Genomic DNA, 26730 nt, shown 5'->3' with positions numbered 1-26730 from the left:
TAAACCTGTTAATCCATCCATATAATCACAACATCACTTTCCCTTCACCCCACCCCCTGTTTACAGTCTTTTGCCATCCAGGCCACCATACAGGACCCCTGAATTTCTTCTCTTCTCTGCATATTTTTTCCTTCTTCCCTGTGGGCGTTCTGGAGTTCCAATAATACCAATCGTGCCCCCCTCAAAAGCAGGGCACTCCATCCAACTTTTTGTAGAGTAAAGTCATCATTTTTTTCGTGGTGTGCTTCATTTTGTGTTGAATCATCACAGTCCTCATCTTCATCTTTTCCTTCCAAATCACAGTCATCATCATTGTCATTCTCACATTCATCTTTTTCAGTGTCAAAAGCTTCATCTCCTAAAAAATCATATTCTGCCATCACCATCTGAAATTTTTGCTGTAACTCTTGCCGCCGTGTCTCCTCTTGACATAGCTCTATTCTTGTTTCCCACATTAAGGTCAAAACAGACCGCTGGAACTCAGGGGAACACTTTTTTGTTGACATAATTCAATCCTGCCAAGGTCAAAACTTGTCACGTGGGGTGGAATATGATCACAGTTTATTTTCTCGACTCCATTTTAACAAGCTGGCTGCATTCTTCAAGTCTTATTAACAATAAAGTTCGAACTCACATTTCACAAACATTTAAACCAAAAAAGAAATTCCAGAAAGTCCAGAAATACAAAGTGAAATAAAAATTGACTCATAAATCCTGATCAACTCACTGGGTTGTCTGGGCTGCCGGCTCCCGAGGAAAAGAAAGATTTTTCTCAGTCTTTACCTCTTGCTGCAGGGCAGTCATAAACCACAGTCTCTCTCCCCTTCTCACCCTGCATCAAAGGGGAGATTCTCTTTGATGCCTTTGAGGGATCCTTTTGAATTGCAAATCTTCTGTTTATGGCTTCGGGTTTCTATTTACTGTCTCTTTTGTTGCCATGGGGGGGGGCTTCCTCTTTTCTCCCCTCTCTCCCAGATCCAAATTGTTTTATAATCCAAATCGTGAGGTTACTTACAGTCTTTTCCAATCGTTTTATTTTCGGAAGAATCCAGCGCTCTCCGCCTTCGGCTTGAAGCTTCTCCCTGCTAGAATAACGTTGCCGCTCAAAATGGCCCCCGCGACTTCTACCCTCCTCGCTCCGGAGCTCTTATTAGAGCTAACCGAAGAGTTGGGGAGTCCGGATTGGGGCTGTGCCGAGCAAATTGCCCCCGGGACGCCCTTCCCGAGGTTCTAAGGGGCGCAGCGTCGCTCTCGCTGCCCTCCCCACTCCTAGCAGGGACGGGCCGTCTCGGAGACGAGACGAAACCCCGCCGATCGGCGCTTTTTTAATTTCCTTTTGTCGCAACAAAAGTACAATAAAAAGCAAGCTACAACTTGTTCTTGCTTCCTCAGCTGATGCTCTCCCCAGGCATCTTTGTCTCACTGCAACACTTTGCAATCCGAATGAGTCAAGAGTGTCTCCAGGTGGCATTTGCTACTCCTCTGGTACTTGTAGAAAGCAACACCCAAATTGAAAGGTGTCTGAGCCTTCAGTAGAGCCTGCTAAAAAATAAGTACAGGAGGAGCCTAATATGCATTCCTGATGTCTCCATACAAGACTGGACCAAAACAGGGCTCTGCTTGACCAAAGCATCTTGGGCAAAGTTGTCAAAAGTCCTTTGAACTGCTGAATTTTCACCTGAAGCCGGTGATGACCTAAGACACTATTGAGCAGGCATCCCCAAACTGCGGCCCTCCAGATGTTTTGGCCTACAACTCCCACGATCCCTAGCTAACAGGACCAGTGGCCGGGGAAGATGGGAATTGTAGTCCAAAACATCTGGAGGGCTGAAGTTTGGGGATGCCTGCTATTGAGCCATGATTTTTAGTGTACAAGGCAAGCATCGCTGGGTCTTTACCTTCAAAATCATTTATCAAGGGGCTCTTCCCTGACTCCTCATGCCGCAATTCCGTCAGGAGATGGCCAATTTGCTGTATTCTCACCTTTGTCCATTTTCCTTTTATCCATGCTGTGATCTGTTTGGCCGCTCAGTTGTGTTAGGTAATATAAGGGGGAAATCAATGGGGATTAAGCAGGCATTTTTACCCTTGGGACGTATGGCAAAAGGCAAAACCACCCCCGTGTTGTCCATGTTTATTGCTACTTGAGAAAACCATTTTAAATTGTGCAAATGTGTCCCATAGGCTACATGTGATCGAGTAGCAGAATTCTGCACATTCCTTTAGTGCATTTCACCGCTTCTGGGTTTGAAGGCTATCCACATTGCATTCTCATAGGGCCTGCATGGGTGAAGTCCAACACATGTAGGCCCTAAATAGATGCTAACCCACACAATCTGGGAAATGACATGGGGTTGTAGCCAAAGGAGCACCAATAGTGTTCCACTTCTCCTACCCTGTGCTCCCCCCCCCCACTCCCGGTCTTCTCCAAAGGGTGTGTGGAGGGGGCTGCGGAAGAGAGTTGGGGAAAATGTTGGATACTTGAGTGTTTAGCAAGGCCAGAGGCAAAATAGATGTGGTCAGTGGGCATAGTAGACAAGCATAATACAATTTCTCTGTAGCACATAGCTTCTACAGCGAAACACTTTGGGGGATGTAGAATGGCCTCCTGTTCCACTTTTGCACAGCTGCTCTGATCTCCTGGAAGTGTTTCCCTCCTATTGGTCATATTGGCAGGAAATTCAGAAGTGGTGGAGAGTCTTGACAAATTTCATTTGATTCCTCGACACGGCTCCTCTAAATCCAGTGACACTTTGATTACATGTTTCTAATGAAGAGGGCTACATTATGATACTAGTTGCGTGGATGTAGAATTTTTTTGATGCCAGAGTGACACTCGAGTGTCTGACACCTATTAATTTCATTGGAAGATAAGTGCCTAAGAGCCTTTGAAAAATGTACTTCTTGGTATCTGAGCTCTCATCAGCCTAGATGTCACTCACTTTTGAAGGCAGGGAATTATGAAAAATAGCTTGAGTCAAGTCAAAATCTACCATGAGCTATCCAGCTTATTGAACTAGCTAAGGGTGCATAGAATCAGTTTCTTCTGGATATGAATTCAAACCCAGATGAAGTAAGTTGCGTATTTGGATGACTTAACATCTCATCATATGGTGATTATTTGGATTCAGATGACTTAACAACTTAACAATTATTATTTTTAGTTCCCACTTGGTGGGTTCAGGTTTGCCTTGCTGAAGATCTAGATTGTTGACAACATGAGTACCAGGCATTGAACACATTAACACAGTTCCTCTTAGTTCCATCTTCATTGCGGCTGTTGTTTAGTCATTTAGTAGTGTCCGACTCTTCGTGACCCCATGGACCAGAGCACGCCAGGCCCTCCTGTCTTCCACTGCCTCCCGCAGTTTGGTCAAACTCATGTTAGTCACTTCAAGAACACTGTCCAACCATCTCGTCCTCTGTCCCCTTCTCCTTGTGCCCTCAATCTTTCCCAACATCAGAGTCTTTTCCAGGGAGTCTTCTCTTTTCCAGGGAGAGCCAGTGTGGTGTAGTGGTTAAGAGCAGTAGACTCGTAATCTGGTTAACCGGGTTCGCGTCTCCGCTCCTCCACATGCAGTTCCTGGGTGACCTGGGGCTAGTCACACTTCTTTGAAGTCTCTCAGCCCCACTCACCTCACAGAGTGTTTGTTGTGGGGGAGGAAGGGAAAGGAGAATGTTAGCCGCTTTGAGACTCCTTCGGGTAGTGATAAAGCGGGATATCAAATCCAAACTCCTCCTCTTCTTCTCTTCTCATGAGGTGGCGAAAGTATTGGAGCCTCAGCTTCAGGATCTGTCCTTCCAATGAGCACTCAGGGCTGATTTCCTTTAGTTCCATCTTACAAAGCATCAACTGCAAAAGGAAATAAAATCCACCCCGATAAGAAAATTTGTTGCCTGAAATTCACCTGCAGATGAGTAGGAGTAAAAATAATATAATAAGAAAACATAGACACCAAAAGACACAATAGCCTTTAGAATGCATGGCAAGCATATGAAGGATGGCTTGGAGGAATCAAGCAAGTGTCAGTCAGCATAGTGGGACATTAAAACTGTCTCTGAATCTGGTCATGGTTCTATAGCATATAGCCAATCCATTTAAATATTATGCATTTTTTTGTTTTTATGCTGTAAGCCACCCTGTGATCTTCAGATGAAAAGTGGCATATAAATTTAATTAATAAATAATAATATAAATATAAAAGGGACCCAGGTGGCGCTGTGGGTTAAACCACAGAGTCTAGGGCTTGCTGATCCAAAAGTCGGCGGTTCGAATCCCTGCAACGGGGTGAGCTCCCGTTGCTCGGTCCCAGCTCCTGCCCACCTAGCAGTTCGAAAGCACATCAAAGTGCAAGTAGATAAATAGGGACCGCTCCGGCGGGAAGGTAAACGCCGTTTCCGTGCGCTGCTCTGGTTCGCCAGAAGCAGCTTTGTCATGCTGGCCACATGACCTGGAAGCTGTCTGCGGACAAACGCTGGCTCCCTCGGCTTATAGAGCGAGATGAGCGCCGCAACCCCAGAGTCGGACACGACTGGACCTGATGGTCAGGGGCCCCTTTACCTTTACCTAATATAAATATAAGGACACTGTTTAATTGCCTGCTTAGCGGCGGCATCACATTTAAGACCAAACATTCCAAGGTTCAGCACTAGCCACTTTGCAACACTGAAAAGAAGCACAATTGTTCTTATTTATGACCAAAGCTAGTTCAAGATGCGACAACTCCATTCCAACGCCAAGTTAGTCAGTTGTCCTTGATCAAATTGATTCAAACTTGCTTAAGCACAGCTAATTTTGTACTAGATTGTGTCCAGTGTGTGTACAAGGGCAGTAATTGTGGGGTGAAACCTTTTAATTGTAATAGCAGTTTCAGTAATGCAAAGAGTCTCGGCTGCCCCAGGCTCAACTGCACGTTCGGCTGCTATTTCTATTTCAAACGTTGACAAGTCAAGTTCAAATTACCTTCAGTCGGTCCCCCACCTAGACATCCTTCCTCAAATCTCCTCACCTAGGGTTGCTGTCTTGTTTTCTGGCAGGACTTTTGGGTTTTTTACAGGCAGAAGTTCAGCAATATACACCTCCTTAAAAAAAAAAAAGGGACTGTGTGGAGAAACAATGGCCAACTGGCCATGGCTAATAGAGGACGCAGAGTTGTTTTACCTAAAAACAGTCCTGTTTCACCTTGAACCTCTGCTTCACCTGATTGAATCACCTTTACTTAGATCAAAGATGGCAACAACTTGGACGCACTGTTTATGCTTGGGGGTGGCCAATCATCTGCAATATGAAGAAGTGGGGAGAAAGAGCAAGTGAAAGATGATGAGCTTCATTCTCCCTCGTGTGTCATCAGTGAAATTGTCAGCTAGGCTCTGATTGCAAAGTATTTGCTGCTGGTGATGGGAATGGGGTGGGGGGAGACCACAAGTGTCAGGGAGAGGTTCCCCCACCCGTTCTTGGGTGGCTCTGCAATGTTGGCAAGCGGTCGGGATCAGCCTCTGACTCGTAAGCGGAGGCAGAATAAATATGAGCACCCCCACCACCCCCAATGTCATGATTACAGAGTCAATTTTCCCCTGCCGATTACAGCACTTTCACTTGTCCTAATTATGTCAATCTTTTGCCTTGAGCTTTTCGGTGTCTTAATCAGCCGTCTTCCATGCTTATGGCTGCTGGTGAAATAGACGTCCTCCTTACTGATCTGTCTCAGTCAATGTAATCTGCCTTTCTATACATACACCCAGTGGATCTTCTTGAGACTAGTCTCTCCGTACTGGCTTGTGCAAGATATAAACCAAACAAAAAGGATTCATAACCCACAGGCAACACATTTATGAGGGCGCCTTAGTAGGGGTGCCCACCCTGTGGAATGCCCTCCCATCAGATGTCAATGAGATAACATTTAGGAGAAGGCAGCCCTGTATAGGGAAGCTTTTTAAGGTTTAATGCAGGCATCCCCAAACTGCGGCCCTCCAGATGTTTGGGCCTACATCTCCCATGATCCCTAGCTAACAGAACCAGTGGCTGGGGAAGATGGGAAATGTAGTCCAAAACATCTGGAGGGCCGAAGTTTGGGGATGCCTGGTTTAATGTTTTGCTATTGGTTTATATATGCTGGAAGCCACCCAGAGTGGATGGGGCAACCCAATCTGATGGGCAGGGAACAATTATTATTATTATTATTATTATTATTATTATTATTATTATTATTATTATTATATTAACCAACAGGTTGGGTTCAAACCGAAAGTCATATGCAAGTTACCAACTATCTTTTAGTATGTTTGTTTCTCAATTTTTAAAATTAAATTCTTACAAAACCAAGTTGAGGTCACGCAGAATGGTGTGAAGTATAAGCAACAGGAGGGGTCGCGTGGAAGATACAGAAAACAATCTAAGCCCTTGAGATGCAAGATGCCAATCTTGGAGGAATAGAAGCAGGATTTGGTGGCCCATTTTCTTTTGGATATTAAGAGAGAGGGACAGACGAAAAACATTTGAGCTTGGCGGGCTAAGAGATGCGATTTTATTGCAAGATATGGGACCCTTTGCACAAAGTCCTCTGTGCAAAGTATTAGCGGCCATTTTTGAAGGGTTCTTTTTACCATGTATCTGATAATAATAATTTAATGTACCAGGTTAGAGAGTCATAAATAGTAAATACGTAATTTTAAAACTTGAATAAATTAAGCCCAACGTATGCGTCATAATTGTGTGTGGTACACATATCTCAATTTCTTCCATTAATCATAATGACATATACTGTGCCATATTTTCTGGAGGCCATATTTTCTCAAAACACTGATGTTTTCAAAAATTGAAGACTGGTGTTTTTTAACAGCCTGATCCTATGTATATCTCTCTACTTGCTCTGTCTAAAGATTTTTCTTTCAGTCAGCTCCAGCATGTAGAATTGCTCATCTGTTTCCCTCCCAAGGTTTCCATGTCTTTAATATTTGTGCAACAAGCAGAAAACTGACCATGTGAACTTTTCCCCATGTGCAAATGGAGTGATGGGGAAAGCTCCGGAAACCGAATTTCTGCTTGTTGCACAGCTGTTAAAGATATAGGAGCCTTGGCTGGAGCTACTGCAATGTAAGTAATCCTTTGCTTTAGCATAGGTGTAGGTAGGCTTGTAGGATTTGGCTTCCAGCTGCCAGATGTTGCCAACTCCTTTGGTACTGGAAGACGCAGGAAAGCCCAAAGCAGTTCTGTTGCTGGGCGAGAAGGTTAGAAGCCAATCAACCTATTTAGCATTAATATTTTGCATCTCCCCCCCAAAACATTAGTGTGCCGTGTTGAGCGCAGGAGCTGGAGGCAGCATTTTACCATGGCCACATAGGATTCAGTTTCAAAGGAGAATAGGGTCTGTGGACTTTTAATGGTTGTTTAGAAGAGGGAATGTTAAAAGGTATAGCTTTTTGAATCCCTGCATGACAAATATTTCCTGTTGAAATCTCCTCTTTTGCACAGCTGCTGCAGGAACTCTTACCGTAGGTACAATAGGAGTCTGCAGTGTAACTGTAGGCAATGCACCTTGATAGGAACAGAGCTGCCAAGTACCCCGTTTCCCCCGGGAAACCCCCGTTTTTACTTACCTTTTCCCGGTGGTCCCCCATATCACTTCGTCTCCCGTTTTTCTACGTTATTTTCTCCTGCCGGCGGCCATTTTTTTCCTTTTCAATTTGCCCTTCTATGGGCACCAAAAATGGCTGCCGCCAGCTTCAAAAGTCGCATCTATGCATGTCTGGAAGTGCATAGACGCGACTTCCGGTGTCGGCGGCGGCCATTTTTGGTGCCCATAGATGGGCAAAGCGACACCGGAAGTTACGTCGACGCAACTTCCGGTGTCACACGGCTGCCGGTCCCGGATTCTGCAGTCCGGGACTTGGAAGATAAGGATAGGAATCAAGAGCAGGACAACAAAGTAGGAGGCGAGTCCCTGGCTTCAAGGAGGCAAAGGACAATGTGCTGAAGTAGCATGTTTCGCTTTGGCCTTGTTTTTGCAGTGTGCTAGCTATTTGGTCCAAGTATGCTGGGACTACCTCACTTTGTCTCTTCTGGTTCGCGTCAACCGTGACATCCTCCATATTTTGTTTCATAATGAGCGATTGCTTCTTTCTTTCCTGCTTTGTGGGCTTTTCTGCATTGTACCTTGTTTGCCGCCTGCTCCTGCTTCCTTCCCCAGTGATAAGTGGGCTGCTCTTAGTGGTGTTATTTTTGTAAGCTGCGGTTAATATGCGCTCCTCGATGTGCTACTGACTTTGCTGTGGTTTGCAATATCTGGACAAGGATAGATGTGGGGCTTTTAAAGACATCTTTGTAAGGGGCTACGTGCAAAGTTACAAACAGGTCTTGAATAAGTGAATACAGTGATATACTTTGGTTTACAACCATAATCCCTTCCGGAGGTCCGTTTGTAAACCAAAACAGGTTGTAACCCAAGGTGCGCTTTCGCCAATGGGGCCTCCCACCAAAAATTGTTCGTAATCCCCCCCCCCAAATGGATTGTAATCCAAAAAAAGGTTGCAAACCGGGACCTGCACTTCCAGGTTTGACGTGTTTGTAATCCAAAATGTATGCAAACCAAGGTACCACTGTATTGGTGTATGGATCAGAAGATGAGGACAGTCAATAGTTTGTTTGCTTTTAAAATTGATTTAAAAAAAAACAACCCCAAAAATGAAAGAAAAGAGGTCCATAATGGGAGGAGTTGTGAAGCGTAGAGATTGCTCCTGTTATTACAGGGCACCATAGTACGCTTGTTACCTCTTTGGTTTAGCTAGTTTATTATCAACCTTCTCCTTCAACAGATGGCAAGAACTATTTGAGACTGCAGAGCAGTGCGAGGAGAGAAAAGCAACACGCCCGTCTCATTAGCCCGAGGGTCTTCTTGCCCAGAAGTGCCGTGTGCATGGTATTCCGATACCAGGTATCCGGCCTCGGAGCGATGCTGCAGGTCCGCCGGGAAGCCATGCATGAGATCAAGCCACTGTGGATCATCCGGGAAGACCAAGGGGACGAGTGGAGAGAAGGCCGGATCCTTCTGCCCAGCTACGATATGGCATATCAGGTGAGCTTGGAGATTTTGGTTCGAGATTCAAGTGGATATTTCCGCTGTGCTCTCTCATTTCGTACACTTCAACAGAACCCATTTCATTCATCATTAGAGAACATTGTTGAGCAAGGCCTTTTCTTCTTCATTGTGTTTCTCCATGTTGCTATAGTAACTAAATGACACTGTATTTTGTTATTCAGAATTTGCCTGTTTTATACATAGATTTAGGTCTTTGTTCATGCGGTTGCCTTTTATGTTCCTAAAATCTCTCCTCTGCAAATATTTTTTCCCCCACCCATTTTCTCTTATATGATTATCAGGTAGTCTTGTCAGGGAACTGGAAAACTCACGAGGGATAAGCAAAAATGCATCTTAGGAAAAGGGCTGTGTAAGAGCTTGTCTGCAGTGTTTTGAGGGTTGTTGTTTTTTAAAGAGGGAGAGAGCTGCTGTTTTGGAGGAAGGATGGAAGCAATTAGCACTTCCTCGATTTGGGGCGTAGGGTTGTGCGAAATGAGCTTCTACTGTTCAGACGCCTTATATGACAGCGGAAGCTGAGTACAAATAGATAATTTAGGAAAGAGAACTCAAACACTTTCTCTGCTTCTGCTTCTTATATTCAAAATCCAACATGGAAATTGAGTTCCAGAGCTTATTTCAACATTTCTTAAGAAAAATCTGCTTAGGGTGATTGAAATATTTGTGGCCCTTTCTATACGGCAAATTTAAATCTTTTTTTATATATCACTTTAACAATCATGGACCCAGGTGGCGCTGTGGTTAAACCACTGAGCCTAGGGCTTGCTGATCAGAAGGTCGGCGGTTCGAATCCCTGTGACGGGGTGAGCTCCCGTTGCTTGGTCCCAGCTCCTGCCAACCTAGCAGTTTGAAAGCACGTCAAAAAATGCAAGTAGATAAATAGGAACTGCTACAGCGGGAAGGTAAACGGTGTTTCCATGTGCTGCTCTGGTTTGCCAGAAGAGGCTTTGTCATGCTGGCCACATGACCTGGAAGCTATACGCTGGCTCCCTCGGCCAATAATGCGAGATGAGCGCGCAACCCCAGAGTCGGTCACGACTGGACCTAATGGTCAGGGGTCCCTTTACCTTTACCTTAACAATCATGGTTCTTCCCTCTCGGAGATTCCTAGAATTTATGGTTTATGAGGGTGCTTTGAATTGTCTGCTTGAGATCTCTAGCACCACCTTCAGAGAACTACAATTTCCAGGGTTTGCTGGGAACAGAATTGTTATAAACAGCTCAAGTCTGTACAGTGGATCTGAGCTGAGGAAACATCAGGAGTATCTGGATCATGCGTGGGTCAGACCTTCTCTGTCCTGCATGGTTGTCTGCCTGTACCACGCTGCTTCCGACATGTTACCCTCTCCACTTTCCCCTACCTTCTCTCGTTTACCCAGATTCTCTTTCTGTTCCTCGCACTGCTACTTGCCAGAAAATCCCGTAAAAACGCCAATTATCAGCTTGAGAATAAAGCATGGAAATTAAACCTGACAAGTGCATTTGCATACATTGCAGCGAGTTGCATAATTGAGCCGGGGCGTGGATTTAATTTTGTTTCACTCTCCCCACCCCCCACCCGCTGCTTCATGCCGAGTTTGCATTTCCACATACAGTACCAGAATTTGGATTTGTGTTGCGTGGAGTTCAAACAGCTCTGCTTCTTAGTAGCCAATGAGAATTGCTAAGAGGTGGCCCTGGGCAAGACATTCTGGGTCTGATTTGGCAACTCTCTGCCCTTGAAGCTCATGTTCGTTTGCCAAGGTCCCGCCAGGAAGTCCATGAAGTGGGAAATGTGCAGGGCCAGGTGGTCCTCAGCATGTTATTCTGGATCTCGGGGAAATGAGAGCTACAGCTGAGTAACAAGGCAGGGCATGCCAGCCGTCCCAGTGGGAGCAAGCTGCCCTTATTGCTTATGTAGCCAATGCATCCTGCCGCTGCCCAAAACGAAACAGGATTCGACCCTAGGACTACTGTTGCTGCACTCCCAAGTGACTTGGTTAATTATTATTATTATTATTATTATTATTATTATTATTATTTATTTATTTATACCCCGCCCATCTGGCCGGGTTCCCCCAGCCACTCTGGGCGGCTTCCAACAAAACACCAAAATACAGAAATCCATCAAACATTAAAAGCTTCCGTAAACAGGGCTGCTTTAAGATGCCTTCTAAAGGTCTGGTAATTGTTGTTCTCTTTGACCTCCGATGGAAGGGCGTTCCACAGGGCAGGCGCCACTACCGAGAAGGCCCTCTGTCTGGTTCCCTGCAAGTTGGCTTCTTGCAATGAGGGAACCGCCAGAAGGCCCTCGGTGCTGGACCTCAGTGTCCGGGCTGAACAATGGGGGTGGAGACGCTCCTTCAGGTATACTGGACCGAGGCCGTTTAGGGCTTTAAAGGTCAGCACCAACACTTTGAATTGTGCTCGGAAACGTACTGGTTGGGAGAGGTACCGAGACAGGAGAGGAAAGGCAAGGCAAGATGGAACCCAAAGGCAAAAATGAATAAGAATAATCTGGCGTCTTCTTACTAAGCTTATATTCAAGGTTCAGGTGCATTTGGACAGCTCTTTGGGGCAAAACCAACAGGTGGGGCTGCTTGTGTATCGGAGGAAAGATGCAACGTGGAATTTTCAGTCATTATACATTATGTCCTCTATAACTGTTGGGAGGGTAAGAAAGGAAAAGAGATGACGACTAAGCATGTCGAAGGCACCTAGTAACTGTTGAGTGTGCTTCTCAGCCACTTGCAAGTCAAACCAGAAGTAACCGGGAGTGAATCTGAAGACGGCTGGGCAACTAAACTGCTCTCCCCCTTTCAACTGCGGCTGTTTTGGGAGTGAAGGCAGAATAAGTTGTGGGGTTTTTTGCAGAAAATATTGTATAAAGTGGTGCAACTTCCATTGTCACTTGTCTACCCTCGGGCAGGAGATATAGAAGTATAATCAGTCGTACCGACAGGCTAAAAAACGGTTTCTATCCGTGGGCTGTTAGGCTGCTGAACGGAAAATAATATAGTGCAACGGACTTTCAGGGTTGGTGTGTTGTGCGACAAGCACACAAAGTGCAATGAGAGTGTGTTTGTCGGGGTGGGGGGAGGCTCGGTTAATTTCATTATGCACGGGTTGTACATTGGCATTAAAGGTATTATTATTAAGTTGGCTGAATAAAGGCAAAAACTTCGCAAAGGGGATTCAATATATTTTACTGTATATTCTTTTTTATTAAAAAAAAATTCAACAGCTGTTTGGACTGAAAGTATAACAATCACTGTTCTGTTTGTATTTGCTCCTAGATTGTGTTCGAGGGAATTATAAGCAAAGGACATTCGGGTGAGGTTGCCATCGATGATGTCCAGATAGGCACCGATACCTCCTTGGAGAACTGTATGGGTAAGTAAACATGCATCGCATCTATGGCGGTTTGATAGGCGGAAGCAGAAAGACTCATTTGTGTGCAGCAGGCTAGGCAAGTTTAAAAGGCGACCATATGAACGGAGGCCCTTGCAATGGCATTTCTTGTTGCACATAACCAGCATTGGTGGCACCAAGTGATGGGCGATGGCACACACAACCATCAAGCCTTTAGGTCATGGCACTTCTGTTATTGGGGTATACTCTTGTGGGTGTCCTATGTCATAGGTTCACTTCATACAAAGCAAAACAGCTGTTGTGTGGAGGCTACTTTGTATACGTACAGATTGACCACGGATGCGCACCCTTCCCTGTTACGGCAAATGCCAGCTGGAGTGTTTGGTGGAAGTATGGAGAGATCTGCACGGCAAGCTTCTCGCTTCAAATAACAGCCACAACACTGATGCAAATGCTTGCTTTTGGAGGGGCCAATTATTATTATTATTATTTGTTGTTGTTTAGTCATTTAGTCGTGTCTGACTCTTCGTGACCCCGTGGACCAACAGCACGCCAGGCACTCCTGCCTTCTATTATTTTTGACTGAGTTGCAAAATTTCTTTTAACCAAGAAATTCCAAGTGGTCTTCCTGTGGGCAGCCGGTTCACGCAAAGAAGCAGTTAGGTATTCCCTGTTCCCTGCCCCCCAGTAAATACCACTGCAGGCCACTATTGGGATAATCCACAATTCACTCTCTCAACCTAAACTGGTGATCCTGGCTTCCAGAGCGCAAAAACAGGAGTCTGGGTTCCGACCAGCATTGCCACTGCTTGACACAGCTGTGCCAAACCTGTTCATTCACATAAATGGCATATTGTGGGTAGAAACCACTGTTGGTGAGCAGATTTCATGGCTGAACATTCCACATGAGGCTAGTGGCAGTGAAAGTTGCACATATAAGCCCTGTTTTTATGTAGTGAGGCTTTTGGCTTCTGTTATTTACATATGGTGTTCAGTCTCATGCAGTCCCCACCCGCCCTGGCAGTCTGGCGCAGCCCATAAACAGAAAACCAGAAGGCTAACCAGGGAAAGCAGGATGGGCAGAGGGTAGCAGCGGCTCTTCTGGTCTTGTGAGTGGCAGATCTTATCTTGTTGTTGTTTAGTCGTTTAGTCGTGTCCCACTCTTTGTGACCCCATGGACCATAGCACGCCAGGCACTCCTGTCTTGCACTGCCTCCCGCAGTTCGGTCAAACTCATGTTCATAGCTTCGAGAACACTGTCCAACCATCTCGTCCTCTGTCGTCCCCTTCTCCTAGTGCCCTCAATCTTTCCCAACATCAGGGTCTTTTCCAAGGATTCTTCTCTTCTCATGAGGTGGCCAAAGTATTGGAGCCTCAGCTTCACGATCTGTCCTTATCTATCCCCCCCAAAAAAATATCTCTTTGTTCCTGGGTTCAAACGCAGAAGCCCACTTTGCGTGCAAGATACATATCACTGGCTTCCATTGCATCAGCAAGTAGAAGGCAGCTGTGGGATAGAATAAATGGGAATAGGTTTTCCTGTAGCAAATAGCAACTGAATATGTGGGAAGCATTGTAGTGCAGCAGCGGCGAATAGACCACAAAGGAACCTTCCTTGTTGGCCGTCGCTTTTTGGAGTTGCTAAGCAGACAGAACCCCTGGCCTGCTTTGTGGCAAGTTTCAGGAATTTGCTGAGCTTATTCGTTCCTTCCCGAAGGAAGTCAGGGAGAATGAGTGCCCAGGGAGCAGATATTGATGGTTTTGCTATCAACTAATTGAGAGAACACTGCGAGTCTCTGTGGCCAGAGGAATAGGTAGGGGGACACCAAGGAAAAACATACAAGAGGATAATCACTTGAGACAGGAAAGCAGCTGTCAGTTAGCATCACATGCTCAGAAAGGCTGATCAAATCACCGCCAGCCTTTTATTAATAGGAATAATCAGTGAGGGCGTCTTTGAGCATTATTAATAATAACAAAACAGTTTCCTGCACTGGACTGGAATTTATCAGACTCCGAGCTGGGACAGCAGCCAGATTGGAAACTTTTATTACAAGCACCAAGCAGTGATTTTATTTGAAATTTAATACTTCATAAATGAATTGAAATGTTGTCACGAGAATGTTCCTTTTCCTTTGCCGTCAGCCTGCCTTGTTCTTCTGCAGTTCCTTGTGTATATGGAGATGATCAGTGGCTGTAGCTTTTTATTTAAATATTACTTTTGGGCTCCCTCACTTCCCCCAAGCAACTTAGGGTAATATGCTTGTGATTGTGCCAATTATATCCTCGCAACAGCCCTGTGGTGAAGGCTAGACTGAGCAGTGGGGACCAGTTCAAGGTCCACTAGGGAAGGTCAGCAATGAGGGAGGATTTTAACCTGGGTATCCTTGGAAAAGACTCTGATGTTGGGAAAGATGGAGGGCACTAGGAGAAGGGGACGACAGAGGACGAGATGGTTGGACAGTGTTCTTTAAGCTACGAACATGAGTTTGACCAAACTGCGGGAGGCAGTGGAAGACAGGAGTGCCTGGCGTGCTATGGTCCATGGGGTCACGAAGAGTCGGACACGACTAAACGACTAAACAAACAAAAACAAAATCATTGAACAGTGGGACCCAGGTGGCGCTGTGGTTAAACCACTGAGCCTAGGGCTTGCTGATCAGAAGGTCGGCGGTTCAAATCCCTGTGACGGGGTGAGCTCCCGTTGCTTGGTCCCAGCTCCTGCCAACCTAGCAGTTCGAAAGCACATCAAAATGCAAGTAGATAAATAGGAGGCTAGTGGAAATAGGAGGCTACAGTGGGAAGGTAAACGGTGTTTCCATGTGCTGCTCTGGTTTTCCACAAGCGGCTTTGTCATTCTGGCCACATGACCTGGAAGCTATATGCCGGCTCCCTCGGCCAATAAAGCGAGATGAGCGTGCAACCCCAGAGTCGGTCACGACTGGACCTAATGGTCAGGGGTCCCTTTACCTTTACCCCTATCCTTGAACAAAGTCTGGTGTTCTGTTCACTGCAACACACCAGCCTCAGTTAACCAATTCAACCACCACAATACCCATTACTATGGATTTTAACATCGCAGCATCAGTCCTTTCTCTGCTGCTTCCAGGAGTCCATAGAAGGAAGTTGGCTCCTCTTTTAAGTCTAGGAGAATTGCCGTTGCTACTTTGTACCTGTCTAATTACCATAAGCGGTGAGTTTCTTCCCACTGACCTCAGAGGAATTGCTTCACACCCAAGACCTTCAGAGTGTTAGGAAGTCAATGAGCCAGACTGAAAGGCAGTGCCGTTCCTCTCCAGTGGAAGTTATAATCTGTGCAAATGGGCCCTTCCTTCCAGCACATTTCCAAAGCGAAGCAAGATAATTCCATCACAGTAACTCAGCCTTTGCTTGTCTAGGGAAAGTGCCTGCCAGGCTAAGGTTTTTAGTTTTTAGATTTTTGGCTCTTTGAACTCCGCTGTCTACCGTGGATCTTGAATTTGTTAAATGCTCCATATGTTAAAATATTATGTGGCTGCATTTGACACATAGTTTGAACCTCTCCACTGCCCTGCCACGACATGGTGAATAAGATTACCCCACAATGTTACAGGATTTTCAAACAAGAAAATCTGAAATGTACAAAAGAAATACCCAGTGCATATATTATTAGGGGTGTCATATTTGGTAGGAAAGTAATTACACAAACACACACACATACCTTCTAATGGACAGAGGTGCTATTATTATTCCTGAAATAACTTGGTGGTAGAGCATATGTTTCGCAAGGTCCCAGGTTCAGTTCCTGGCATCTCCCGTTAGAAGGATCACATAGGAGGTGCTGGGCAAGCCCCTTGCTGATGCTGCCAGTCAGAGTAGACAGTACTAGGCTAGATGGACAAATAGTCTGATCTGCTAGAAGACAGCTCCCAGTGTTGCTATGAGCCACAGCTCTTCAAGGCTTCACCTTGGGATCTACTTCCATAATTTCCCAAGAACTATGAATGTTGTGAAGCACATGAACAATACCTTTTCTTCACCAAATAATTGCGACTAGTTGCCGTATGTGATGAATGCCAAAGGTCCAAAACTCTGGGTTTTTTTTAAAGAAAACTCATCTTCTACCAAGCAAAACATAGGGTAATGATGATGATGATTTATTTGTATCTTGCCCATCTGACTGGTTTGCCCCAGACATTCTGGGCAGCTTCCGGCATATAAAAAAACATAGTAAAACGTTAAACCTTAAACAGCTTCCCTATACAGGGCTGCCTTCCGATGTTTCCTAAATGTTATATACTGTAATTACTCATCTCCTTAACATCTGATGGGAGGGCATTCCACAGGGTGGGCACCACTACCAAGAAGGCCCTCCGCCTAGTTCCCAATAACAATAATTTAGGTGCTCATAGGCCAGGCATAGGCAAACTCGGCCCTCCGGATGTTTTGAGACTACAATTCCCATCATCCCTGACCACTGGTCCTGTTAGCTAGGGATCATGGGAGTTGTAGGCCAAAAACATCTGGAGGGCCAAGTTTGCACGCCTGTATAGGCCCTGCATTTTACTTGAATGGGATGTTTTCCCGTTTAGTTAAACCCATGTAGCAAGAACCCAAAAGGAGTTCTTCCCCAATTTACATCCCTCCTTCCCTGATTTCTGTGAATGGCTGGTGCTAAGCACCCATCTCCATGGGTTCCAGTCTACATGATGGCGTTCCATACCTCCATACCTCCATGCCCCCTTTGGACTAGGTGGTTGACCCAACCATCATCATCATTTTCCTGGCACACAACCTGAAAACCGGGTTGGTTTGAGTGCCTCTCTGCTGGCCGAGAGAACTCTGCTCGCTCAATTCAGCTCCACCTGACTGCACATAACATCAGTGCACTAATGCAGGGACTGTATTAGATGAAAAATTAGTTGGAAAATTACTGCTTATTTTCTTTTGTGCAGTTTCTGATATCTCTTACACCTTTATCTTGAATCATTTAATAAAATACCTTGAATTAGAATTCTGGAGTTGATTAAAGAGCTTTACATATTCACAGTCTTGCCTGCGGCTGGCTGCTCAGTCTAATGCTACTTGGTTATTAGAAGAGAGTTGACTCAGTTCTGCTTCTTTGCCATAAGTCTGAATCCACCCCACCCCCCAGTGTTCAGAGTAAGGGCATGTAATGTGGGTGATTTCAGTTCTAGGTAAAGGGACCCCTGACCATTAGGTCCAGTCGTGACCGACTCTGGGGTTGCGCGCTCATCTCGCATTATTGGCCGAGGGAGCCGGCGTATAGCTTCCAGGTCATGTGGCCAGCATGACAAAGCCCTTCTGGCAAACCAGAGCAGCACATGGAAACACTGTTTACCTTCCCGCTGTAGTGGTTCCTATTTATCTACTTGCATTTTGACGTGCTTTCGAACTGCTAGGTTGGCAGGAGCTGGGACCAAGCAACGGGAGCTCACCCCGTCACAGGGATTCGAACCACCGACCTTCTGATCAGCAAGCCCTAATCTCAGTGGTTTAACCACAGCGCCACCTGGGTCCCTGATTTCAGTTCTACCCATGAGTAAATAACACAAAGGGCACCTCCCAGCCTGTATTACTTCACAAAGATGAAGCAACATACTTCTGAGGCTATTCTTTAATCTCTGGGCTTGCATTTAATCACTGGACCATTGCTGATTTTTTGCTTGCTTTTACATTTGTAAGCCATTTGTGGAGGGGAAAGCAAGTATACTTTTTAAAAAAGAAAAAGAAAAAAAAGAAAGAGCACTCAGTTTCCAGGCAAGCTTGGCCCATATATGTGCACACCGTTGGAAATTAAACAAGAAACAGAATGCTTTAGTGCAGTCCCACATTTTATAGACCAAATATAGTAAACCACAGACATGTGTTCTTAAATATCTCTGTACACTTGCCTGGAAAATTAATTGTGTTAGGATTCCACCGAACATACAATGGCTATTTCATGATATAGGCAGGTCATCCACACACACACACACACACACACACACACACACACACACACACACAAAAACCCTGAGGTTGCATTGGTATACGAGTTGCAAATTTTGTCTGCTGTGTAAAATGCCAAACTGTCTGAGGATCAAACAGGATGCGGTGGGAAATCTGTGAATAGGGAGGGCAGCTTTTTTTAAAATGCAAAAGCAGCCAGAGTGGTTTGAGATTGGGGTTGCAGCGGCTGAGGAGCAAAAACTTAATCCTTTCCCTCATGTTGTCTTCCTGATTTAAACTGCACCCACCTCCCTTTAGCTCCTGTTTGCCCCACAGGGATGCTTGTCTCCAAAGTAGGATTTTGAGAGCAGCTTCTTGTGGCGTGGGGTGGGGGGGACTGAGTTCAAGTGTTTGACTGCGAAGCTGGTTCTTCCGATGAATCATTCAGTATTTGAAATAATATCAGAGCCAGAGCCGTTCTGTGCATCTCCCCCCCACTCTCAGAACTACAAAAAGGAAGCAACTGGAGTGGCGGCAAGCTACTGCTTCAAAATTGTCACCCAGAGAAGTAATCAAATTCCTTTTCAACTTGAGGAAAGGATCTAATAACTCAAATCATTATTATTATTATTTTGTTCTTTTGACAAACCTGTCACTTACATTCTGGGGAAAGGCGACTGTTTCAGAGCACTCCATTGAAACTGCACTGGAGCCAAGAGACTGTGTTCCCAGCCAGAATGCAGAAGTAACGAAAGCATGGAATCGCAGAGCGCTGCTTTTCTGAGTGTTGCTTCTCTGGCCCGTTTGCTTCTAGCAGCTTGTTACTGCTTTAAAATAAGAAACACACAAAAAATTACCCGTCTCTGTTTCAGTGGGCATCTGGCTTGTGCCAGGGCTGTGCCAGGAGCCTAGCGGGGAGGTGGAAAAGTGGGCCCAAGCTGACGCATGGATAGGGGAGCCTGTTGCTGGACTCGCAACTCCTGTTAGTCCCAGCCACATGGCCGGTGGTCAGAGATGGTGGCAGTTGTAGTTCATCAACAACTGGAGAGCCACAGCTTCCCCATCCCTAGGTTAGGTGGAAGAAATTGAAGTCCCTTTACCCATTTGCAAAACTACAAAGCTTTTTATTTGGGCAAGGCGAAAGCAATCAAGTGTTGACTCTTGCCAGGAGGCCTGAAGAGGTCCTGACTAGGTTTCCTCTTTCTGGAATGCCGGAGATGCTCGGATCATGTGGTTCCTTTTGAACAGCCTTGTAAAGTGGCACTGCAGCAAATGGTGGCCAACATCTTTGTGGCCTTTGAGAGTTGTAGGCTGCCTGCAAAATTCAGCAGGGAAAGCTTTTGCCACCATTGCTGCCCTGGGCTAAGGAACAACTTTATCACATTATTTTCTGCTTGCAACAAAGCTTTTAAAAGCAAAGAAGACCCGGCCGGGGATGGGGAGGAATCACCCACCATAATCCTTGCAATACAAAATCAGGGGTAAATACTTGAGGCAGTTTAAGAGTGAGTCAGAATGTCTACGAAAAAATATATATACCCATTTTAAGGAGAATAATAATAATAAATCATTTCTACCCTGCCCATTTGGCTGGGTTTCCCCAGCCACTCTGGGGGCCTTCCACAGAACATTAAAAACAGAATAAAACTTCAAACATTAAAAAAACTTCCCTAAACAAGGCTTCCTTCCAAAGACTTCTAAAAGTTGGATAGTTGTTTATTTCCTTGACATCTGATGGGAGGGCGTTCCACAGGGCAGGCGCCACCACCGAGAAGGCCCTCTGCCTGGTTCCCTGTAACTTCACTTCTCGCAGTGAGGGAACCACCAGAAGGCCCTCAGAGCTGGACCTCAGGTCCGGGCTGAAGGATGGGGGTGGAGACGCTCCTTCAGGTATACTGGGGCTTGATATCTTCCCATGCGGAAGACTGTATACCTTTGAGCTCAGTTTCCCTTCCACTGGTCTAATGCACCCCAAACTAGCCAATCTTGTGGTCAGATAGCATGGTATACTATTCACACTTTTGAAAAAAAGCACGTTTAAACTGGCCAGCTTAATCTTGGGAGGGGGAAAAAGCAGCTGCAGAATCAAAGCAGTGTGGAGGTAGGAGAGGGTTTTCAGCAGCAGACGTAGGTTGCAGACCAGAGCTGTGTACCTGATTTTTCTTAAAAATGAAATCGGCCGGCAAGCATATTTTCTTAAAAGCATGAGTAACATAGCAATGTTGCTTAGCGCTTGGTCAGACGCCGGGATGAACACTCCCCTATGCAACGTGTAGCTTCAGGCGCCACAGACCACGTGAAATACAGGGCCAAGAGGAGGGGAGAATTCATGCCATCTACATGCTCATGTAACTACAGAAGCTGCTAATGTTATACATAAAAATCTCTTTCCAAACATGTGTCAACTTGACTCCAGAAAGGGGGTATGTGTTCTCTGTTGTACGTAGGGAATGAATGCTTGGACACTTTGATCTCGTGATGTCTCTAGAACAGGGGTCAGCAAACTTTTTCAGCCGTGGGCCGGTCTACCGTCCCTCAGACCATGTGGTAGGCCAGACTATATTTTGAAAATAATAATAATAATGAACGGATTCCTATGCCCCACAAATAACCCAGAGAAGCGTTTTAAATAAAAGCATTCCTTCCAGCAGCACCTTAAAGACCAACTAAGTTTTTTATTTTGGTATGAGCTTTCATGTGCACGCACACTTCTTCAGATACACAACCAAATAAAAGCACACATTCTACTCATGTAAAAACACCAGGCAGGCCCCACAAATAACCCAGAGATGCATTTTAAATAAAGGACACATTCTACTCATGTAAAAACACGCTGATTCCCGGACTGTCTGCGGGCCAGATTTAGAAAGCAATTGGACCGCATCCGGCCCCCGGGCCTTAGGTTGCTTACCCCTGCTCTAGAAGGAAAAAGTTGAGTCAGGCTGTAATCCTAAAGACACTTACTATTAGGGGGTAAGGCCCATTGCACCCAGTGTGACTTCCAAGTAAACACACATAGGATTGCTTTGTTAGAGATATGTCTTCCAGCAGAGTTCTTAAGTTCAGGGGGGGGGGGAATCAGTTAAAACTGCAATTTGGGGGGGAAGCTACACAAAGAGGCTCTTGTAGGTCTGAGCTCTCTGCATTGTTGCAAGGATCACATGTCGCTAAGGCTGTCTTGGGGAATCCTCATTTGTTGTCTTGGAGATCGGACTAAAGTTCAACTCTCCTGTTTCTTTACAGAACCCATCGCAGCTTTCCCCGGAGAACACACATTTGAAATTTCAGGTAAAACTGCATATCTTTTAGCAGTTTCTTTCTTACTGCATGATTTTTTTTATTTTAGTTTTAAAAATAACAATGTGTGTGTGTGTGCGCTCACGCAAAAGAAACAAACAGAAAAACTAACACAAGATCTGCTGCTATGCAAGATGTTTACATTTGCATTATCCCTTAACACCAGCAGGTGGCACTAGACTAGATACGGTCTGCAGACAAGGGGGCTAAAAGTAGCTTGGCATTTATTTGCCCCATCAAACACAGAATAGTTTTTCTCCCGCTTTTATTGAATCTGTCTAAGTTGTCTGAAAGCTTGAGGAAGGTTTTCCCAAACGAAAACCTGTTCCAAGTTTTCAGGTCACTTGTAGGTGCTTAGCCCCCAAATGAAATGCAAATAGGTGTACTTATCTGATCCTCTTTAGTGCAAACTCTGCATTTTGGCTCCCAGGGGGAACTGGAAGAATTCTGTTCAGGTGCCCTTTCTTTCACCTGGGTCAATAACTGTAAGGGGGAGGGCTTATAGAGAACCCCCCCTCCATCCGATGCAGCCCGTCTCCCAGCAGTCATGAGAGCGAAGGGTCTGAAGGAGGGAGTCAGGGAACGGAGAGGGAGGGCCAGGGCTCTGGCAGCATCCAAGAGTCCCTGCTCCATAGGCAGGAAGAAAGGGAGGAGGACAGAGAGGACAGGAATCGGTCAGACAGAAGACCCGTCCCCCCGATGCCAGAATTGAGGGGGAGGAGGAAAGGGAGGCGCTTCTCAGTTCCGAGGCTTTTATGTTGGTCCAGAACGCGGAGGGAGGCAGTGCAGGAATCTGACTCGAGCGGGTAGACATGGAATCAGTAGTTCGTTACACTGTAAATAATGTGCACCAATAAAAACGTCTGAAAGACAAGCATGTGGAAGGTCGTTACTCAAGAGTAGTCACCTCATCCCTGACAATAACCTTTGCTGCTCAGTATGTGAACCTTGATGCACACTTTTTAGTTTTGTTTTTTTTAAAAAAGTGCAGCTTTTAAGCCTTTAACTGCGGTGTGACAGGCTGAAGTTCAACCGGTGCTTTTCTTCTCCACTGTATCTCCTTCCAGATACAGTATTTCTGCTTGTCACCCAGATGTTAATGGCAGAGGCACCCTGTGAGAGGCGTCAGTGTTTGCAGACTGCACAGCCTGAGGGCTATCCTGAGCTGGAGTTGCCTTTCTCTCCATCTCACACAGACTAGAGAGGTCAGGCACCCCAAACTTCTTGTTTGCCTGGATCAGAAGTGTTGGAACAGATCCCTGGATCTTCCAGGTGTGCCCCCTGCAGCCCAGTCAAAAGCCTTTCCCAAACCGACTTTAAAGGGACACGTGAAAGCTTTAGGTCGTGGGTCTTAACGCAGCAGCTTCGCCCAGATGTAATAAAATTGAGGCCAAATGGTAACAGAGATAAATGTGGCTACAGATAAACCCCTGTGCCTCCACAGCGCCTAGGGAGGAGCGATAAGGCTTTAAGATGTGGGGCTGGGGGAATGAACGGCAACCGCAGGGAGGCTTAACCCCCAAATCAGCGGCGAATTAGAAGTGCAATGAGGTGGCAATGATTAATATTTAGCACAGAGAGCTTTTGCATTCCAGCCAAAAAATGGCAAGGCAGGGGCTGCGGTGGGGCTCTTAGGGACCGCGGCAGTAGGGAGGGCGGGATGGGAAGGGGACTGGAACAACTGTCACCCTGAGTTTGAAAGCTGACATTTAGTAAGAGAGAAGCTGGGTGAAATTGTGCATTTAATAGCTTAATTCTGGCCTGGAGAACAGAAAATGGGATGCCTCAAGTTGATAAAACCTTCAGAGGGGAAACAAAAGGAGAGAGGGATTCGGAGAGACTGTCCTCTTCATTAAACTTATTTCTGCGTCAGTGGCGATGCTGTGGTGTGGGGAACGGAGCCTGGCAGCTCCCTTCTATCCCGAGAGATTTTTCATTTCGTCTCATTGTGTAACACTCTTTTCACCTGTGGGGTGGAAAACCCCGGCACGGCAAAACGGGAAGGGAGCATCCGCCTCCAAGAGCTTTCTGCTTATATTAAATCATTTCCTTTTTATTTATCATTGGATAGACTGCTCTTCCTGGAGCACTCTCAAGCCGTTGCTGACGCTTTGCCAAAGCTGCTGGCTTTGATTTCCAGAAGAGATGCCTTCTCAGTGGGTGGGAGAAGGTGTTTTCTCTTTGAAAAGTAGTTTGTAAAGTCGTCTGGCGTAGAACACTGAGAAGGTAGTGCATATGTTATGGCCAAAGGTGAAAGGTACAAAGACATCCATAAACCTCTGCTTTGATCTGAAAGTTAATGCTTAAAGTTCCTTAGCAACCTAGTCCTGATTATTTTTATACTTAGATTTTGCTGGCTCATTTATTATTTTCCTAATAGGAAGCAGACCCAATAGTTCAACTCCAAGTTTTTGCCACTGTTGACGTGATGGCTGACGCTGTTCCCTTGTGCTCTGGCCTTGCTTTTGGGATTCTGGTTGGCCACGGTGAGAACAGGATGCTGAACTAGTGGGCCATGGGCCTGATCCAGCAGGCTCTTCTACTGTTCTTACATTGCAAAGAAGTTACGTTGCAAGCAAATCTGTAGAGCTAACGGGAATTCCCTTAAGCCTTCATTCATGAATGGCAGATAGTTCAACTTGGCTTTCATATACAGTAGTAACTGGAGTCGTCATTTGCGTACTATGATTGCCCAAATCCTGCTGTATTTGTCCACCATCCATGATCTCAGGTCTTTCTATGCTTGCTGCGCTTGTGCTAGGCTAGGAATCTCTTTCTGTCCTTCCACTGCCTTTGCATTAGCATATTACTATTATTCTTTCAATTTATACACTGCCCTTTATCAATGGGAGTGAGCGGGAGGATGCAGAGATGGACCAGAGAGTGAATTGCAGCCCTGCTACATATGAATGGCAGCTTGGCTTTTAAAAGCCAAATATTTTATTTCTAAACGTTCTGGCATTTTGTTTGGTTTCAATGTGAGAAATCAGAGCGGAGGTTCTCTGGTACAGCAGTCTGGCCGTGAGCACACCACTGATTCCATCTTCATTCAAAGTATGGTCAGGATGAAGCAAAGCATGCTGGGCTCTCAGCGGAGCCCCTCTCTGAGGGCACTGCTTGCTCCAGTCCTGGGTATATTTGTTCAGAGCTACTAATAAACCATAGGATATTACTTCAGGCATGCTCCCTTCTCACTCCAGTTGGAGGAGACAGAAAGGGCGGCCTGAGGTCCAATTCTGTCACATTTTCAAAAGACAGGAGGGCGATTGTGCTGCACCATCCTCACAGCGTGTTCTGATGGAGAATTTGGGGCCCACATTTTAATCTGTGATTGCAGAAACACCCAGCTATGATTCTGGCCTAGCTCTTGCTGGTTGACTAGTGTCTCTGAAGTTTCACATGCATAAATGTTCCTCTGTGGCGCGGTGGGAATCCTTCTACATGACAAACAAAACCAGAGACCTAGGTGTCTAGTAGAAGTGTTCTAATCCAGCCTTCTCCCCGATGTGCTAGTTTTCTGTGGGCAGAGATTCTTTTCATATGGAGGAATATTCAGTCATGTAGCCTGAGGGCTCATCCGGACTTCGGCTTGTCCTGCCGCTTTTCCCCCGGGAAGACCCAATCTTTACTGCTGATTTGGAGCAAACATCAATTGGGTTTTTGGCGGATTGATATTTGCTCTGATTTGGCGCTAAAGAGTGGGTTTTCCTGGGGATAGTGGCTGGGCAAACAGAAAACTGCTCAGACCTAGAAAGCATGGGGGACAAGTAGAAGTGTGGCTGAATCCTGAATTGGTATACCCTAGACCAGGCATGTCAAACCTGCGGCCCTCCAGATGTTTTGGACTACAATTCCCATCTTCCCCAACCACTGGTCCTGCTAGCTAGGGATCATGGGAGTTGTAGGCCAAAACATCTGGAGGGCCTCAGGTTTGACATACCTGCCCTAGACACAGATTTATTCCCACGATGAGAACTCGAGTAAGTTCCAGCCGGCCCTCTGCCTTGTATAAATTAAATGCTTCATTGAATGCTCCTTACCTTCTTCACAAAAGGTAAGGCAAATGCAAATTGCTAGTTACCCTTGAAAATGAAAACAAAAGCAAAGCCCCGTGTTTACTGGGAAGCGGAGTTTAGCAACACCAGCCTAAAAGTAATTTTGTTGAACATATGAGATTGTATGGCCCGAGGGGTGGATTTTATGAGATGGCTTGGCTGTGCATCACTCTGCTGTGTTTTCATATATGAGGCACCTAACCTGACAGAAGCCCAGGCACAGCTGTATTCCACATCAGCACAGCTTGGAGCGATTCGCAACTGAAGGACACGGGGATGACTTCCACAGGCCATTTTTTGCGTCAGAAAAGATTGTGTAAACATTTTGATGGGACTAAGCAGGACTGCCAGGTTTCAGCCCAGAGATTTCCTCTTGCGCTTTTAAACTCGGGAGACGAGGTAGCTATGGTTCCCTCCCCACACCTCAAGAGTTCTCTCCTCCCAGTCCTTCATTGCGTGTCCTTTTCAGCCCAGTTGAAGCAGGATCCCACACACGCACTGCTCAGTAGACGGCAGGGGAAACAAATGGGAGAAGCTCTAGCTGCCAGGTATTCGCTGGGATATTTGAGGCTGGTTGGGGGAATCCTCAAAGCAGCAGCCAGGGATTTTCAGCTCAACAAAACTTTTTGGGTAGGCACTCGGAGAAGGGGATTCCCCCCTCCTCCCCCTGTGTGGTCCCCAAATGTACTCCAGAGGGTTGGGGGCACCACAGAACAACGTGGCTTAGTGCTACGTTGGCTACAACCCATGACAGCAGAACTGGGTTTTCCACCAAGCATTCCCCCAACAGAAATCTACAGTTGTTTTCAAATATAGTCGTACCTTGGAAGTCGAACGGAAATCCGTTCCGGAAGTCCGTTCAACTTCCAAAAGGATCGGAAACCAAAGCACGGCTTCTGATTGGCTGCAGGAAGCTCCTGCAGCCAATCAGAAGCCGCGGAAGCCCCGCTGGACATTCAGATTCCAAAAGAACGTTTGCGAACTGGAACAATCACTTCCGGGTT

At 45.9% G+C, this 26730-nt stretch overlaps 1 protein-coding gene across 2 annotated transcripts in view; it reads left to right on the top strand.

Annotated features, from left to right (window-relative positions):
- Positions 1–26730, top strand: part of NRP2 (neuropilin 2) — a 214894-nt gene that overhangs the window by 146787 nt on the left and 41377 nt on the right. For both annotated transcript variants that reach the window (XM_035137736.3, XM_035137744.3), the window contains exons 13-15: positions 8812–9071; positions 12368–12464; positions 21618–21662. In XM_035137736.3, the coding sequence (XP_034993627.3) occupies positions 8812–9071; positions 12368–12464; positions 21618–21662 (402 nt within the window). The remainder of the gene's footprint in view (positions 1–8811; positions 9072–12367; positions 12465–21617; positions 21663–26730) is intronic.

Source organism: Zootoca vivipara, chromosome 1, assembly GCF_965207765.1.
Source record: "Zootoca vivipara chromosome 1, rZooViv2.hap1.1, whole genome shotgun sequence".
NCBI classification, from domain to species: domain Eukaryota; kingdom Metazoa; phylum Chordata; class Lepidosauria; order Squamata; family Lacertidae; genus Zootoca; species Zootoca vivipara.
Note: the sequence above shows the minus strand (reverse complement) of the source record. Positions and strands in the feature narration are given on the sequence as shown.